The 15,216-nt window shown below is 31.2% G+C and overlaps 1 protein-coding gene across 1 annotated transcript; it reads right to left on the reverse strand.

Annotated features, from left to right (window-relative positions):
• Positions 1-12,969: 12,969 nt before the first annotated feature.
• Positions 12,970-14,881, reverse strand: LOC107901626 (CBL-interacting serine/threonine-protein kinase 25). The gene has a single exon (XM_016827701.2). The coding sequence runs from the start codon at positions 14,536-14,538 to the stop codon at positions 13,189-13,191; it is 1,350 nt and encodes a 449-aa protein (XP_016683190.2). The 5' UTR covers positions 14,539-14,881; the 3' UTR covers positions 12,970-13,188.
• Between the last annotated feature and the right edge of the window lie 335 nt (positions 14,882-15,216).

Consider the following 15,216-nt stretch of genomic DNA (forward strand, 5'->3'; position numbering starts at 1 on the left):
TAAAGACAAATGGTGCTTAATCAAAGACTCAAAAGGTAGAAATGTATTCAAAGTAAAAATGAAAGCGAAAAGTTTTTCTCTAAATCTAATGGAGGAGAAGTCAACAATGAAGCAATTGCTAGAGACTCCTCAGTACTTTGATGACATCGATGATGTTCCACTTCGTGACACAAGATCTTTACCTGAAATTTATGAAAGGTGCAATGTTACTATATTTGAGTCTCCTAAGTTTAAAGAAGCTGAGAATGATGACAAGCGGATTGAAGCAATGAGAGAAAGCAACTCAAGGCATTCTAAGTCAAGGGATATGAGGAGAAAGTCTACATGTTAAATAATGCCTCATATGGTCTTAAACAAACTTTTAGGGCTTGGTACAACAAGATTGATGGATATCATTTGATAAAAGAACAAAAGATTGGTGAAATCAAGTCTTTTTTCTGCAAGATTGAAGATCAAATTACAGATATGTTAACCAAGGATCTTTCAAAAGTTAGATTTAAAGTTTTAAGAAATAAATTAGGCTTTTGCAATTACCAAGGCAAGGAGGAGTGTTGAGGATGTGGCTTAGACTTGCTTAATAATAGGTCTGTAGACCAAAACTCTAGGGATTTAAATTTTTGTTACATGATTTTAGGAATAAGTTAAGTGTTTGTGGCATGTTTTTTAGGAGGAAGTTTTGTAGGTTTTTGTTATTTTTTTGGGTATATAATGTGAAAAATACAACGGATTATAGTGTTCTTCCAATATATCTTTCTTTCATATTTTCTATGTTTTATATTGTTGGTAAAATAGCAACAGATGTGGTTGCTATGTTGGCGAGTTAGGTGGAAGCACTAAGTAAAAAAAAAGATGCTTTGAGTTGTAGTAAACAGGTGAATCCGCTAATGCAATGCGATATGGCTGGAACGGGGATGATCAATCTATAGTGGTTGCCCTTCAAGTGTGACATGGAGCATGATTAAGTCGAATTTACTAGTAATAATTCTAGACCTCAAAATAACTCTTACAACAACAATTATAATCTAAGATGGAGAAATCATCCAAATTTTTTGGGGGTGCTCAAGGAAATCGAAGGTCACAACCCCCTCTGGGTTTTCAGCAACTTTATCAATAAGAAAAGAAGCCAAATTTGGAAGAGATATTAACTTAATTTATTTTAATGTCAGAAACTAGATTACAAAACACTGAAACGAATTTGAGAAATCAGTAGGCATATATCCAGGGCCTCGAGAATTAGATTAGCTACCTTATTAAATTAGTTTCGGAGAGACAATAAGACAATTTACCTAGTAACACTGAAAACAACCCAAAGGAGCAAGTCTATACAATCACTATACTAAGCGGAAAAGTGTTAGTCGAGCTTGAAAAGAAACTGAATCTAGATGTTGAGGAGAAAAATGATGGGGTTGAGGAATGTAAGAAAAAGCATAAGCTGGTGGTTAGAGAATTCAAATCACCAATTCCATATCCGGCAAAGTTGAAGAAAGACCACATCAATAAAAAATATGGTAAATTTGTTTAACTTTTGAAAAAAATTGCATATTAACTTACCTTTTGTTGAAAACGTTTTGTAGATGCCCAAGTATACACAATTTTTAAAGGAGTTATTAACAAATAAAAGAAAGTTAGATGAACTATCCAATGTAGAGCTCAATAAGGAGTTTTTGACCATTTTCCAAAACTGATTACCCACCAAGCTTAAAGATCCAAGGACTTTTACTATCCATTGTTTTATTGGTAGCTTAAATGTTGAAAAATCTTTAGCTAATTTGTGTGCTTGTATAAATCTAATTTCTTATAAAATGTTCAAACAACTTGATCTCGGGGAACCAAAACCCACTAGTATGAGTATTAAATTGGCTGGTAGGTCAATTAAGTATCTTAGGGGTAGTATTGAGGATGTACTTGTTAAAGTAGATAAATTCATATTCCTCGTTGATTTCGTTATATTGGGCATGAATGAGGATGTTGAGATACCTATGATTTTAGGTTGACCCTTTTTAGTCACTGCTAGAAGTATTATTGATGTGGGTAATGGTGAACTTGTGCTTAAGGTAGGTGATGAAGAGGTTACTTTTCAAGCACGTGATGTTGTGAGAGTTTCTAGTGAGCGAGATGATACTTGTCATTCTGTTGATGTTAGTAATCATGCAACTCAACATTATTTACAGGAAATCACTCACGAATACGTGTTAAAATCGTATCCTTTTCAAGGTGATAGAAATTAAGGGACAAGTGAAGAGAGAATGAAGCACGAACAAGGGTTGATGAGAACTTGAGAACGTTTAAAGAAGTAACAAAACAATGTCATGACATGCATGTAAAGAGGACAAACCAATTCAAAGTTGGAGACAAAGTATTGCTGGACTCTTTAGATCCATGAATGTACCCTAAAGAGCTGAAATCGAGATGGTTGAACCCATTTGTGGTACGAAACATATTCCTATACGAAATTAATGAGGTAACACACCCTGATTACGACACATTCAAGGTAAATTATCATTGATTCAAACTTTATCTTAGTGGTGATATTGATAACGAGAGAAATGAGCTTCGACTCCAAAATCTGAATTAATCATGAGCTTGAAAAGGGAGGTCGAGCTTAGACTTTAAATATGCGCTTCTCTGGAGGCAACCCAAGTGTTTTTTTTTTAATTTTTTAATTTTAATTTAATTATGTTGTATGCTTAGTACATTTATTTTTTATTACTTAATTTTTTTTAAAAAATAGTTAAAAAATAAAAAATTGTTCACGCGATTTGGGGTAAACCACAGAGCCTAGTGAAACGGTCGTGTGACCCACACACCCTTTGACACGACTATGTGGTGCACATGGCCTAGACACACGGGCATGTCCTAGTCCGTGTGAACACTAGAGCAAATTTAAAAGTTTTTAATGGGCCACACAGCCTCAGAGAGATACATGGCCTAGCCACACGGCTATGTAGCCTACATGGTCTAGCATATGGCTGTGTACCTATTTTAAAGCTAGTTTTTTTTTTTAATTTTTTCTTTTGTTTCCTTCCTACCTTATTTCACTAATCGCAAAACCTAACCGCTGCTCTATCTTTGTCGTCGTTATGCACTCAGAAGTCCCCCGAACCATCTTTATTTTTATTTGTTTTTTTATTTTATTTTCTAGATTTATATGTTTTATTTTATGTTATTTTATTTTATTATGCACTTTCTTGTTTTTTTTTGACTTTTTTTTTACGTTTTTTGTCACCTCTTTGTCTTATTTTATTCTTGTCTATCTTCTTACTAGTGTGCTCGAAATCATGTACTTAATTTAAGATCTCTTACGATTCTAGATTTCTCTATTCCGACACAATCATTTAAATTTAGGGCAGTTTCAATTTTCTTAATCCTTTATGATATTTTGCTTATTGTGATTATAATTGTTTATACATTGAGGGTAATGTACATCTTAAGTGTGGGGAGATTTTATATGTTTATGCGATATAGTCCCTGAGTTGTTGTTTTTTTTTTATGTTTAAGTAAATTTCTCAGACCTAATATTAAAGTTAATTTTTTTTAATTTTGAGTTTTTATTGATTATGTTTGGGATTAATTTGTAGATTTTTATGCATTGTGTGGTTTATACCTTAAGACACGAGAGAGTCAAACATGATAAGTTGTTTTTAAGAAATTATTATTTTAGGTTGTCTCCTTGAATTGAAACACTATTTTTGAAATTTTAAAATTGCAAGTTTGACATCAAAACCATAACTTTTTGTGAGATCTTGAGCCTATATAGCATATATATTTTATTTCGTGCTAATTTTTGGTTGTGAGTATGTCAACTTGATTTGTTATTCTAGAACTTGCTTCAAGTATACATGTCGAAACCACATTATTGATTTGATTTACTGAGATGATAGAGACACTTATGATTTAACCCGGTTAACCTTTAAATAGCTTACCTGTTGAATTAGCCCCTAGTAAACCCCGTTGATCCTAACACATTTTTTTACTTATCACTCATTCATGTTAACCCGAAAATCACACAATTTTGTAAATCACTCTTTTTATTGACACATTTTTTTGTTGATATTCGATTTGATTAGTTTCTTGACTGTATTTTATCATTTGCATTGTTGATTTTTTTTCTTTGTTCTCAAAAAACAAAAAGATATAAAAAAAGAAAAAAATTAAAAAACAAAATGCAAAAAAAAAAAGAGATTAAGCTTGAATCATTAGTCTCATCTTTTGTATAAAAGCTCATATTCACTTTTTTTTTATTTCTTATTGATGTAAATTCTTTTAATTCAACAATTGATTTTTTTTTATGGTTTGGTAACTTATCAACTCGATTCTCAATTGTAACCAACTCTTTTGACCTGTTCCGTACCCTTAACTTAAGCCCAGTTACAACTTCATAAAATCCTCTTGATTAGTGTGTCATCTCATTTTATAGTGGTGGAGATTTGATTTTCAAGCAAGACTATGGTAATAAAATTTCTTGTTCGATTGTTGAGTGCACATTACTTGAACCTTAAACACTTTAAGTGCTTGAGTGAACCTTCGTGAGAGTGTTAATTCTTGTTATTTTTCAATTTCAGGTAATTATTGAGATAGGGGTGATGCTTAAATTTTTTATGCTTTAAAAATATTTGCTTGGATTCTTTGGTGTCATTTTAGTTTAAATTCCCAATTCATGATTTTCTGTAAATTATCCTAAGACATTGTTGATGAAAACAGTAAATTAAGGGAAGTTAACTTGAATGTGGGTTGAGAATTTTTCTTAAGGACAAGTAAATGCTTAAGTGTGGGGATATTTGATAAGTGCTAAAAGTAACATATTTTAGTCTCATTCTTAATTCATTTTTGGATGATTATTCAATGTTAATTGTGAATTTTATACTCCTAGTCCTTTAAATTCATGTTCTAATGCTTAATAGAGCACTTGAGAGTAAAAGGAGCAAAAAAATGAGTGAAAATTGGAGCGTTAGAGCAAGTTACAGGAGCCTTATGGGTTGAACCATTCCACACGGCCAGACCAGACGACTGTATGACCCACACGGGGCGGTCATGTGGTAGACTATGTTGATTTCACGGGATTACGTACCGAACAACGAAAAATTATGATTTTTAAGTTTTTTTTGGCATTCTAAAACGTGTATATGACAAAAATAAGAAGATAAGAGTGAGCCATAATAGAATATTCAAGAAAACAACTCGAAAAACACCATTGAAGCAGACTTTGAAGCAGATTTCCATCAAGATTGAAGATTCTCAGTTGATTTCTTAGGAAGTTATCATGAGTTTCTTTATTTCTTTCGGTTATACTGTATCTTGAATGTTTCCATTTTCAAGCATCAACTAATTTTTTAAATATCTAGGGAGGTGAACCCTATGATGGATTTTGTTGTTTTATTTTTATTTTACGCAACAAATATTTAGTTTTTTATTCTCACTTACATGTACTTAATTCTTGATTTGATATTTCTAGATTATTAATCCATTTTTGATATGCTTAAATCGGTAGTTGAATAGACCTTGTTTAGTATTAGATCTTGTGTAATTGAATGGAGTTGCATGGAATCTTAGAAATAGGATGATATAAATCTACCGGATTAGAGTCAAATCTAATAGGGGAATCCATAACACGAGTTAATGTGATAATAGGGGTTTTAATTTGAAAGAAATTTCAATTATTCAACTTAGAGTCAGTTGCTCTTATGCTCAAAAGAGATATTAGTATAATTTAGGGATTTCTACGGATCAAGATGCTAAATAAAGAAATTGCGTAATTAAGATTGATAGTGACAGATGAAATCTAGGCGGAATTTTCCTAGGTATTGTTTCTCTTCTTGGTTGTTAATAAATTATTTTCCTGATTTATTCTTTACCATGTCTGTTAGTTGATTAATTTAGTTAATTTTAGTTTATAATCAATGACTCGAATTATTCGGTTAAATAATAGAAAGATGATAATTACTAGTACTTTTAGTTTTCGTGGGAACAATGTCTTTGCTCATTGTAGCTATAGTATTACTTGATATGTGCACTTGCCTTATTCAAAATTTTTAGTTAGTTTCGTGGACATCAAAAAAAGAAAGACTTAAGTAGAAAAATAATAAAATGGTGATGGTATGTGAAGTAATTATGAAGTAAATTTACAAGCCAAGTTGTATTGTGAAGAAAATGACCAAATTGTGAGAATTGAATAGTTATAGTATATTTCTTGATTGAGTAAATGCTATGATTCAATAAAAATGAATCCCATGTAGACGACATTAGAACTATTAGGATATAGATGGCATGCCATAAAGGAAGTTTAGCATGCTTACTATTCAATTAAGCACTACAGTGCTCATTACTATGCGAATGCACCTTGGTGCACCTTTGTATCTGTTCCATATATCCTAAGTGTTCAGCTTAGTCTACATTGGACTACTATATGAAATACGAGTTAAGATATTGAAAAAAAATGTCATCGTAAGTCACAATAAGTTTTGCAAGAATTAAATTTTGATCATTAGGGGTCAAGTTTGAAATGAACTAAGTTTATGTTTATTAAGAATATATTAGTTGTTATTAAATAAAAGATTTAAATTCTTAATGTACTTATTAAGCCTTCACTGGCTTAATGCTTTTATTTTCAACGCATAGGTAGAAATTAATCAAACAATCTAGAACAAAGATCGGAAGCTGCTCATCTCATCATATCACCAAGTTTGGAGAGGAGTATGATACTAACTTTTGGTATAATTTAGCATGTACATAGGTATTTTGGCACGTAATATAGATATAAAGTGCAACTCCCTAAACCCGACCTAATTCACCGGGTCCGAATTTAGGTGTTACTACACAAAACTTATTCATTAACAAAAAATAGTTTACAAAATTTTTAATTTATTTACACATGTTTTTTGGCATTTTAATTAAAAACTTATTACAAGAAAATAAGGGAAGTGTTTAAAATATATTTGGTTACATCAATCTTGATACAAATCTTTACAAGTTAGAAGTTTGTTTAAGACAAATTCTAAAGGCGTATTCTTAAACTACGCCACAACTCCACTTTATGCATAATAACCTATCCTGCCAGTGAGCTCATTGTAACATTACCTTGATGGATACTTTGCACTATTGTATAAACTTTTGAGTGCCAATTATTTTGCATCATTTATTTCGGTGGATGCCACCATAGAGTACCCATTCTCTGAACTCCAGCTATCCTGCTCTTGTCATACTTCATCTTCCTTATCTATTTAATTGAGGAATCCTTCCAAACGTTTCATAAATCTCTTGTCCCATAATAATTTCTTAACAGTTCATACCTTAAAAAACCACTTCCAATAATCCTTGCCTTAACTAATACTCTTATCTACAATAATTGTTTACTGACATTTATCACGAGCATATATATATATGTTTTGCAAATATTTATGCAAAATATAATACCATCAATTTATATCCAGACATACCTTAATTCAACACCACACACATCCATACTTATAAATTACTGCATAGACCATTCTAATGAATTCCATATCATTCTATATCAGAATATCATAATTCAAGATAATATTAACTCAGATTCGGAATAGTTTTGGAAGAAGATACAATACCCCTCACTTTCCATATTCATAGACCATCATAGCAGATACCCTTCTTAACATATAGATACACATATCTTTTTCGTGGAAACCCTTAAGATTTATTCATTCTTAACCTAGAACATATCTATGACTCGTCTTAGCCTTACTTAATACAAAACTAAGAAAATTTCATCATATCTTAAAATAAAGACAAATATTCAGATCCATATCTTAGCAGACATTCCTTGACAATTCATGCCATATAGGCCTAACAGAACACGCCATACAGGAAATCATGTAAGGTACACCACCAAAATGATCCAGTCAGAGTATGCCACAAAGACAATCCAATCAGAATTCACCACAAAGGCTATCTATACAGAGTATGCCACAAAGGCTGGCAGGATGCCACATAAACATTCTGAAACTGCCGTGTTTGCGATATTTATTTGCCTAAACTCACATTGAGTGAGGTTTTCCCATCATTGCCCTAGGACATGCAGAGAACCCCATTAGATAAAATGTCTGCGGTGACTTGACTCACTTTACAAACCCTACGTACCAGACACATCCCAGACCCACGATTTCATAATACTTTTCATACATCCCATAGAACTTATTTTCAAGTAGACTAACTTATCTCTTAGTCTAATCATATCCTTATTCCTATAATTGTATAAGTAACATATTCATACTATACTATCTATGATTTCCAGTTTCTAGTTCGATCACTTTCATATAAACATACTTCAGTATGAAAACTATACATGCAAGAGTCAGAGTAGAGGCTCGCCTGATTATCACTTACTGCAGTTTAAAACTCCAGATCTAGATATCCATCTCAAACCAGCAACAACCACTGCTTAGAAACATAATTTCACTATTACTACTCTTGTACATACAAATTACTTATCATCTCAATTGCTGACAATCTCATGCAGAAACCTTATACTTACAGTCTTACTGTTCAATCACCACATACAAATTTACTCATTCAGAATTTAACATTTAGAGCTGAAATACTCACCTTGATACGAAGTAACCACTGATCATGAAAGAACCATAGCTTCTAGATCATGGATGTAATATACATTCAGGCTTAAGGAAGGTATCAGTAAATACCACTTAAGGAAGCGGAAGAAAAGGAAGAACCCTTTCAGAACTCATCTCTTACATATAAATATGAATCAACTTACTTAGTGGAATTTAACAAGTTTCATACATTTCAAGACTTGCCTTCTTAATAGCTTACAGTTTTCGAGAGGTATATTAATAAATGCCTTACAATCACAATTATCTATTTTGGCTATTTAGTTGATTTATAACCACATTACTTAAAATCTAGCTAGCATAGTATTCCATACAAACCAAACATACAATACTTTTGGTGAAAACTCCTTTTATACTTACCCTTAATCTCTTAACACGGACTACTCCTTAATACATGAAGTAATATCAAAAAATTAAATTCTTACTTACTTTTGTGGCGGTTACTATACGCCCACGTGTATACGCCAAAACAATCTTTTGGGTGGATACCAGTACACTAGATATACTATTTACGGCTATACACTGAAACTTTGGATCCACTAGATCTGGGGTGTTCCTTAAAGGACTAATATATAAACTTGACCTATTTTTTGAATTTAATTCAAAACTATAACATGTTTGCGTTGGGTTTGAATTGTTGATGTTATAATTGATTTATATGCTTGCAATTGTGGACTGGTTTGAATATGTTAAAGAAATTGGTGTGCAGAGACTTAAATGTATAAAGTTTGGAAGTTAGCAATTACCCTGCATCCCAAACGACAAAAACCCAATTTGGTATCGATACCACAACCAAAGTACTGATACTTAATGACAAGTATCTATACTTACACTTTTATATAAATACTAATGAATTTAATTCGATTTTCTAAAACTTTAAAGCTCAAAACAGTATTGATACTTGACAAGAGTATCGATACCTACAACAATGGTATCGATACTTGTTGCCTAGTATCGATACTTGACCCCTGTTTTTCATACGTAAGTTATTTTAATTGCATGAATGCTTGAAAGATTCATGCAGGCTCATCCCATTATGTAGCACCAATACAATTATGATAGTTAAATAAAAATAATAAGTATATAATATTTTGTCTATTGTTAGGACATAATAGTCTTTTACTCTAACAATCATTGTGGCATTCCTATACCTAATCCGATAGTCAAGTTGGGTATAAGGGTGTTACATAACTCTTTTATTTATATAAATAAAATAATAAATATGTAATTATATAATAAAAATATATTTTATATAAATCATTATGTTAAAAATATTTTTAATTAATAACTTCTTTATTTATATATATAAATTAGTAAATATGTAATTTTATAATGAAATTATATTTTTTATATTTATCATTGTGTTAAATATATTTTATTATTAACTAATTTGTTTGATATATATTTTTATTTATATATAATTTTTATATATTAAATATTATTTTCTCCACCTACATTGTGGGTATGGTAAATTCTAATATTATAAAATTAAAATTAATTTTTATTATATATAAATAAAGGAGTTATTAATTAAAAATACTTTTAACATAATGATATATAATATATATTTTTATTATATAATTATATAATTATTATTTTATTTATATAAATGAAAGATTTATTAATTAAAAAGATGAATTAAAAAAATTGAGAACAATATATTTATTAATTATTAATTGAACTTAAAAAAAGTTTAAAATAACATGAAATAAAAAATACAAATGTGAGTAGGAGAGGAATCGAACCCAAGACTTAATGACAAAATAACTAACATTTAATCATTTAACCAAAAATACTAATATGCTAAGCTATTAAAAAAATGCGTTTTTAAAAACTTCAGTGTCTGTTTATCTCTCTAAAATCGACCTATTTCCCTAAATATCGAAAAAATTGACCTAAATCCTTACATATTTTTTAAAAACAACATTTTCTTCAAATTTAACCAAAATATATCTATATCTTAAAATTTTTCCATCAAAACAAAAAAATAAATGAGTGATCATATTTTAATCAATCTTTTTTTATGTAAAAAGATCAAAGAAGAAAATCATCCATTTCTAATGGGTATAGTGATTTATTTGTCCTTTCAACTTTATAAAAAAAGTTATTTTAGCTTTTTATTTAATTTTCCGCTTTTTTAACCCTTATACTAGCATTTTTTGGTCAAATCACCCCAAAAAGAATGGAAAAATTAATGTTTTTAACTTTGCTAATGTGGCATACAAGTGGATTGTCACGTGGATGCGTCAACATTTAATTAATTTTTTCAAAAAATTTAAAAATTTAAAAAAATATAAGAATTAGCATGAGCAAAGTTAACAAACGTTAACTTTTCCATCCATTTTGGGGTTATTTGACAAAAATGCAAATTCAAGGGTTAAAAGAGGTGAAAAATTAAATGGAGGGCTAAAATGATTTTTTATAAAGTTGGAGGGCAAAAAAAATCATTATGCCTTTCCAATACCATAAATGGTAAATCCTCTCTTTAGTCCTTTTGATTTTTTTCCTTCCGATAGAAGGTTGGTTAATTATTTTTTGGGATAAATATCAAAACTACATAAACTTTAATTTTATATAATTTTATATATGGAGTTTTGATTTGATTCAATTTTCATAAATCATTGACACCATGATCACTATAACACTATTTTCCGTTTATATGTTGCAGACTCAAATAAATATATTTATTCAATATAAAATTAAATTAATGTATTTATTTATTTAAATTTATATAATTGAATTAAAATTAAAGTTTCATAATAATCCTTTCCTTTTTGCTTTTTCTTTTATTACTAAAACTGAATTACAAAAAAGCTAGGGCATTTAATTAATTGTAACTTGTAAGGAAGAAAAAATTATAAAAAGAAGTTCAAATATTAAAAAAAATAAGAAGATTGAACCTTAATTCGATTGACATCGATCTTATTATCAGTATAAAAAGACGTGAGTTTAAACATACTAAAACGTGTTTATCTTTTTATTTAAAGATTAGAGAGATTATGAATAATTAAAAAATAATATTAAATCATAATGTTTAGGCTCCATGAATTTAGGATCTTGCGATCATCTAAAAGATTCTTTTGTCATGAATAAACAAAAGAGCTATGACCAATCCTTGTTGCTTTCCCGGAAAACCTGCCCTTGTCAAATGGCAACACTGTAGCAGGTAACATGCCTATATATGACCTAAAATTGAAATAATTTATTTTAAATATATATATTTTTAACTTTTAATTTGGTCAATAATTTAATAATTGCAAATGGAAACACTACTTCAAGTAATGGGTTTAGTCTTAAACCAAACTTTATACCATTAAATTATTAAATTTATTAATATAAACAAAAATTTTCTTGTATACAATACCTTTATTATATAAATTGAGAATACTAGTATTATTAATATGAGTAAAGTTAGAATACAAATGCGATGGTTAGTGTAGGTATGAACAGAGGATGTCCAATAAACCCCAACTCAAACCCTAGTTTAGTAGTAACTTGGTGAGTTGAGCAGCTGTCACGATTTAGGCCACCAGAGAGGGATAGGTGACAATGATTGCATAACAAATCTTCTAGCATTTGTGCTACATTCCAACCACCATGTGCCATCTATCTCATACTCTAACGTGCTGCAACCTCATTTGTCCTTGTCTTTTTTATTTCTTTTTTAAGATTTGTCCATGTCTCACATTACATTCTCATGTGCCTCAATCTTAGACTTGTATATATAAAAGAATAAATCACCTGTTCGGTTCTGTCTGTAATTTGGGTTATAGAATATAATGATTCCTGACTTTATCACAATAATATAGGAAGTGCAAGCTTTTTACCCAAATTCATTAGGAAATGAGACTTTATAGTTACATCAATACGAGTTAAGTTTAATAAAAAACTTAAACAAGGACGTTATTAAGTTTGATCTACATTTTTTAGATTTATGTATTTTAGGATATTTAAATATTAAAAAATATTTGATGCAAAATTAGGGCTGGTTCTTAAACTTGACAGAAAACACTTAATAAATTAATTTCTTTCTCTTAATCTTTTCCCTTAATTACATAAACCTTAAATGATGGAGGCTAATCTTTAATATGTTTTGTATGTGTAATCCTAATAAGTAGACGAAGAATCAATTTATAACGATCAATTTTTAATCCAGTATGTCCATCAAATAACTGATTAGTAAATGGATAGAATTTAACTTCTATTCAAAATAAAACTCTTATCTCTTTTAAAGTGAGCCACATTATTTTAGACTACATAATTGAACTAAAATCTTACACTTACTATATCAAATTAGAAGAAATTAAAGTTAAGAATAAACCCAGATTTTAGTCCCTAGAAAACAATGTTATAAAGTATAAAAAAAAAAATCTTTCAGCTAATTTCTATCCTCCCTTTGGCATTAATGGTAGCTTAGGAAGCCATTGCAATACACTTGAAACTTTGAAGATGCAATTTTGTCTTAATTAACATCTTTCCTCTGTGCATCCAAAAGAATCCTAAACACACACTCCATGGCTAGCATCTATTATATGCATCTATGTATGCAAAATCCAGTCTTATATCACTGTTTTAATCACAGTGTACGTATTTACAAATTATGTGTAGGGTAGGCTGTGGGTAGAACTTGCATTTTACATCCTTCATCATCAATTTTAACGTTGCTACAATGGTTGAAACTGTCACCTTGCCATGTCCAAACTATGTCTTTCAATGCGGGCCTAATTTCTTCCTCGCAAAACTTGGCATACTCTAAGGTATCCCCGGCCGACTTGGAGAATTCAACCACTGCAACCTCCGGCGCCACCTCGAACACCTCCGCCGTCACCGAAAGTCTCCCTTTCCTTCCCTCAGACGGTCCTTGTAATCTCAACTTGAAGTCCTTTACTTTCCCCACCTTAAAGTTCAACCCCTTGGCAACACCTTGGATTTTAGCTATGATATCACTAGCTGAACACCTAGACGTGAACATAGTCCCGGATTTCCTCTCCTTCTCGAACAAACTCGACAAATCGAATCCTGACGACATGGACGAAATGAACTCGAACGCGTTGAAGAATTTCGGAGACGGTAGCTTGTCATCCTCTACGTGATCCAGCACCGGTTCTTCGATCGAAAATGAGAGAGGATGTTTGAACCCTTTTAGAAACCAAGGAACACGCATTATATCCGGGATCGTGATCCTCTGTTCGGGGTCAGCCACTAAATGTTTCGAGATCAAACGCTTGGATTCGGTCGAAAACCATGGTGGAAACTGAAATTCAGCTTTGAAAACTTTCCTATACATGTTCATAACATTCTCTTCTTGAAATGGCAAAAAACCAGCGAGAAGAACATACAAGATAACCCCACAAGACCAGATATCAGCTTTGGGTCCATCATAGCCTCTTTTTTTCAGTACCTCTGGGGCAACATAAGCTGGCGTGCCACACTGCGTATGGAGGAGCCCATCATTGCGGACCTGCTCGGGCAAAGCCGATAACCCAAAATCAGAGACCTTAAGGTCTTCGTTTTCGTCTAAAAGGAGGTTCTCAGGCTTCAAATCACGGTGCGAGACGCCTCTGCTATGGCAGAAATCAACGGCGCTTATCAGCTGTTGAAAGTACTTACGAGCAACATTTTCTTTGAGCTTGCCTTTGTACACTTTGGCAAACAGTTCGCCCCCACGGACGTGCTCCATAACGAAGAAGATCTTGGTCTTGGTCGCCATTACTTCTTTGAGCTCCACAATGTTTGGGTGACGAACAAGGCGCAGCACCGAGATTTCCCTCTTGATTTGCTCCATCATGCCTTGTTTCTTCACCTGGTCTTTACTGACGACTTTAATGGCCACGTTTTCGCCGGTTGTTAAGTCTTTGCAATGGTAAACCTTGGCGAAAGTGCCTTTCCCTAACAGTCTCCCCATCTCGTATTTCCCAAACAAAATATGGGTTTCCTCCATGGCAATGAAAAAAGGTGATGTTTTTGGCAGTGGTGTGGTGCTAGCTACTGAAATCTGTTTTGGGGGTTATGTAAGGGAATCCAGGAAAGGATAGCGGAAATGTAGATATTGAAGGGTTCCATTAGATGAGATGATTACTGAGAGAAGAAGCCATTGAAGAGTAGTGGGTATTAGTATTATGAGAGACTTGGAGCTGCCGCAAGCAAAAAATGAAAATCTCACGAAAATGCTCCCATAATGATGATTGGAATAAATAGAAAGACGCGTTAAATGATGGGGGTTTTCAAATAATCAGCTTTACGTTTCTTGTATCTTTTCTTTTGGGTGACACTAACCCTTCTTTTCATGACAATATCATATATTCAATTTCTGTATTTTTAATTAAAATTGTAATCTACTTAAACTTATTTTTTTTATTAAGTTAGATTTAAATAAAATAAAAACAAAAATAAATGTTATATTTAGTCATATTATCATAATGTCTCCCCAATTTGCTATACTTATACAACTAAACACAAAATACTTCATTAATTAAATTCTTGAAAATACTAAAATTTATCACATCTTTTTCTTCAAATACAAATTTAAGCTTAAACAATAATTTCAAATATATAAAAATAGATATTCAGTTTGAATATCAATATATTTTTTATAAGAAATATCAATATTTTTTATTCT

This window comes from Gossypium hirsutum, chromosome D06 (assembly GCF_007990345.1).
Source record: "Gossypium hirsutum isolate 1008001.06 chromosome D06, Gossypium_hirsutum_v2.1, whole genome shotgun sequence".
NCBI classification, from domain to species: Eukaryota; Viridiplantae; Streptophyta; class Magnoliopsida; order Malvales; family Malvaceae; genus Gossypium; species Gossypium hirsutum.

What these genes read in the sequence shown, in the direction of transcription:
- LOC107901626 (XM_016827701.2), bottom strand. Translation starts at nt 14,538, where the DNA reads ATGGAGGAAACCCATATTTTGTTTGGGAAATACGAGATGGGGAGACTG.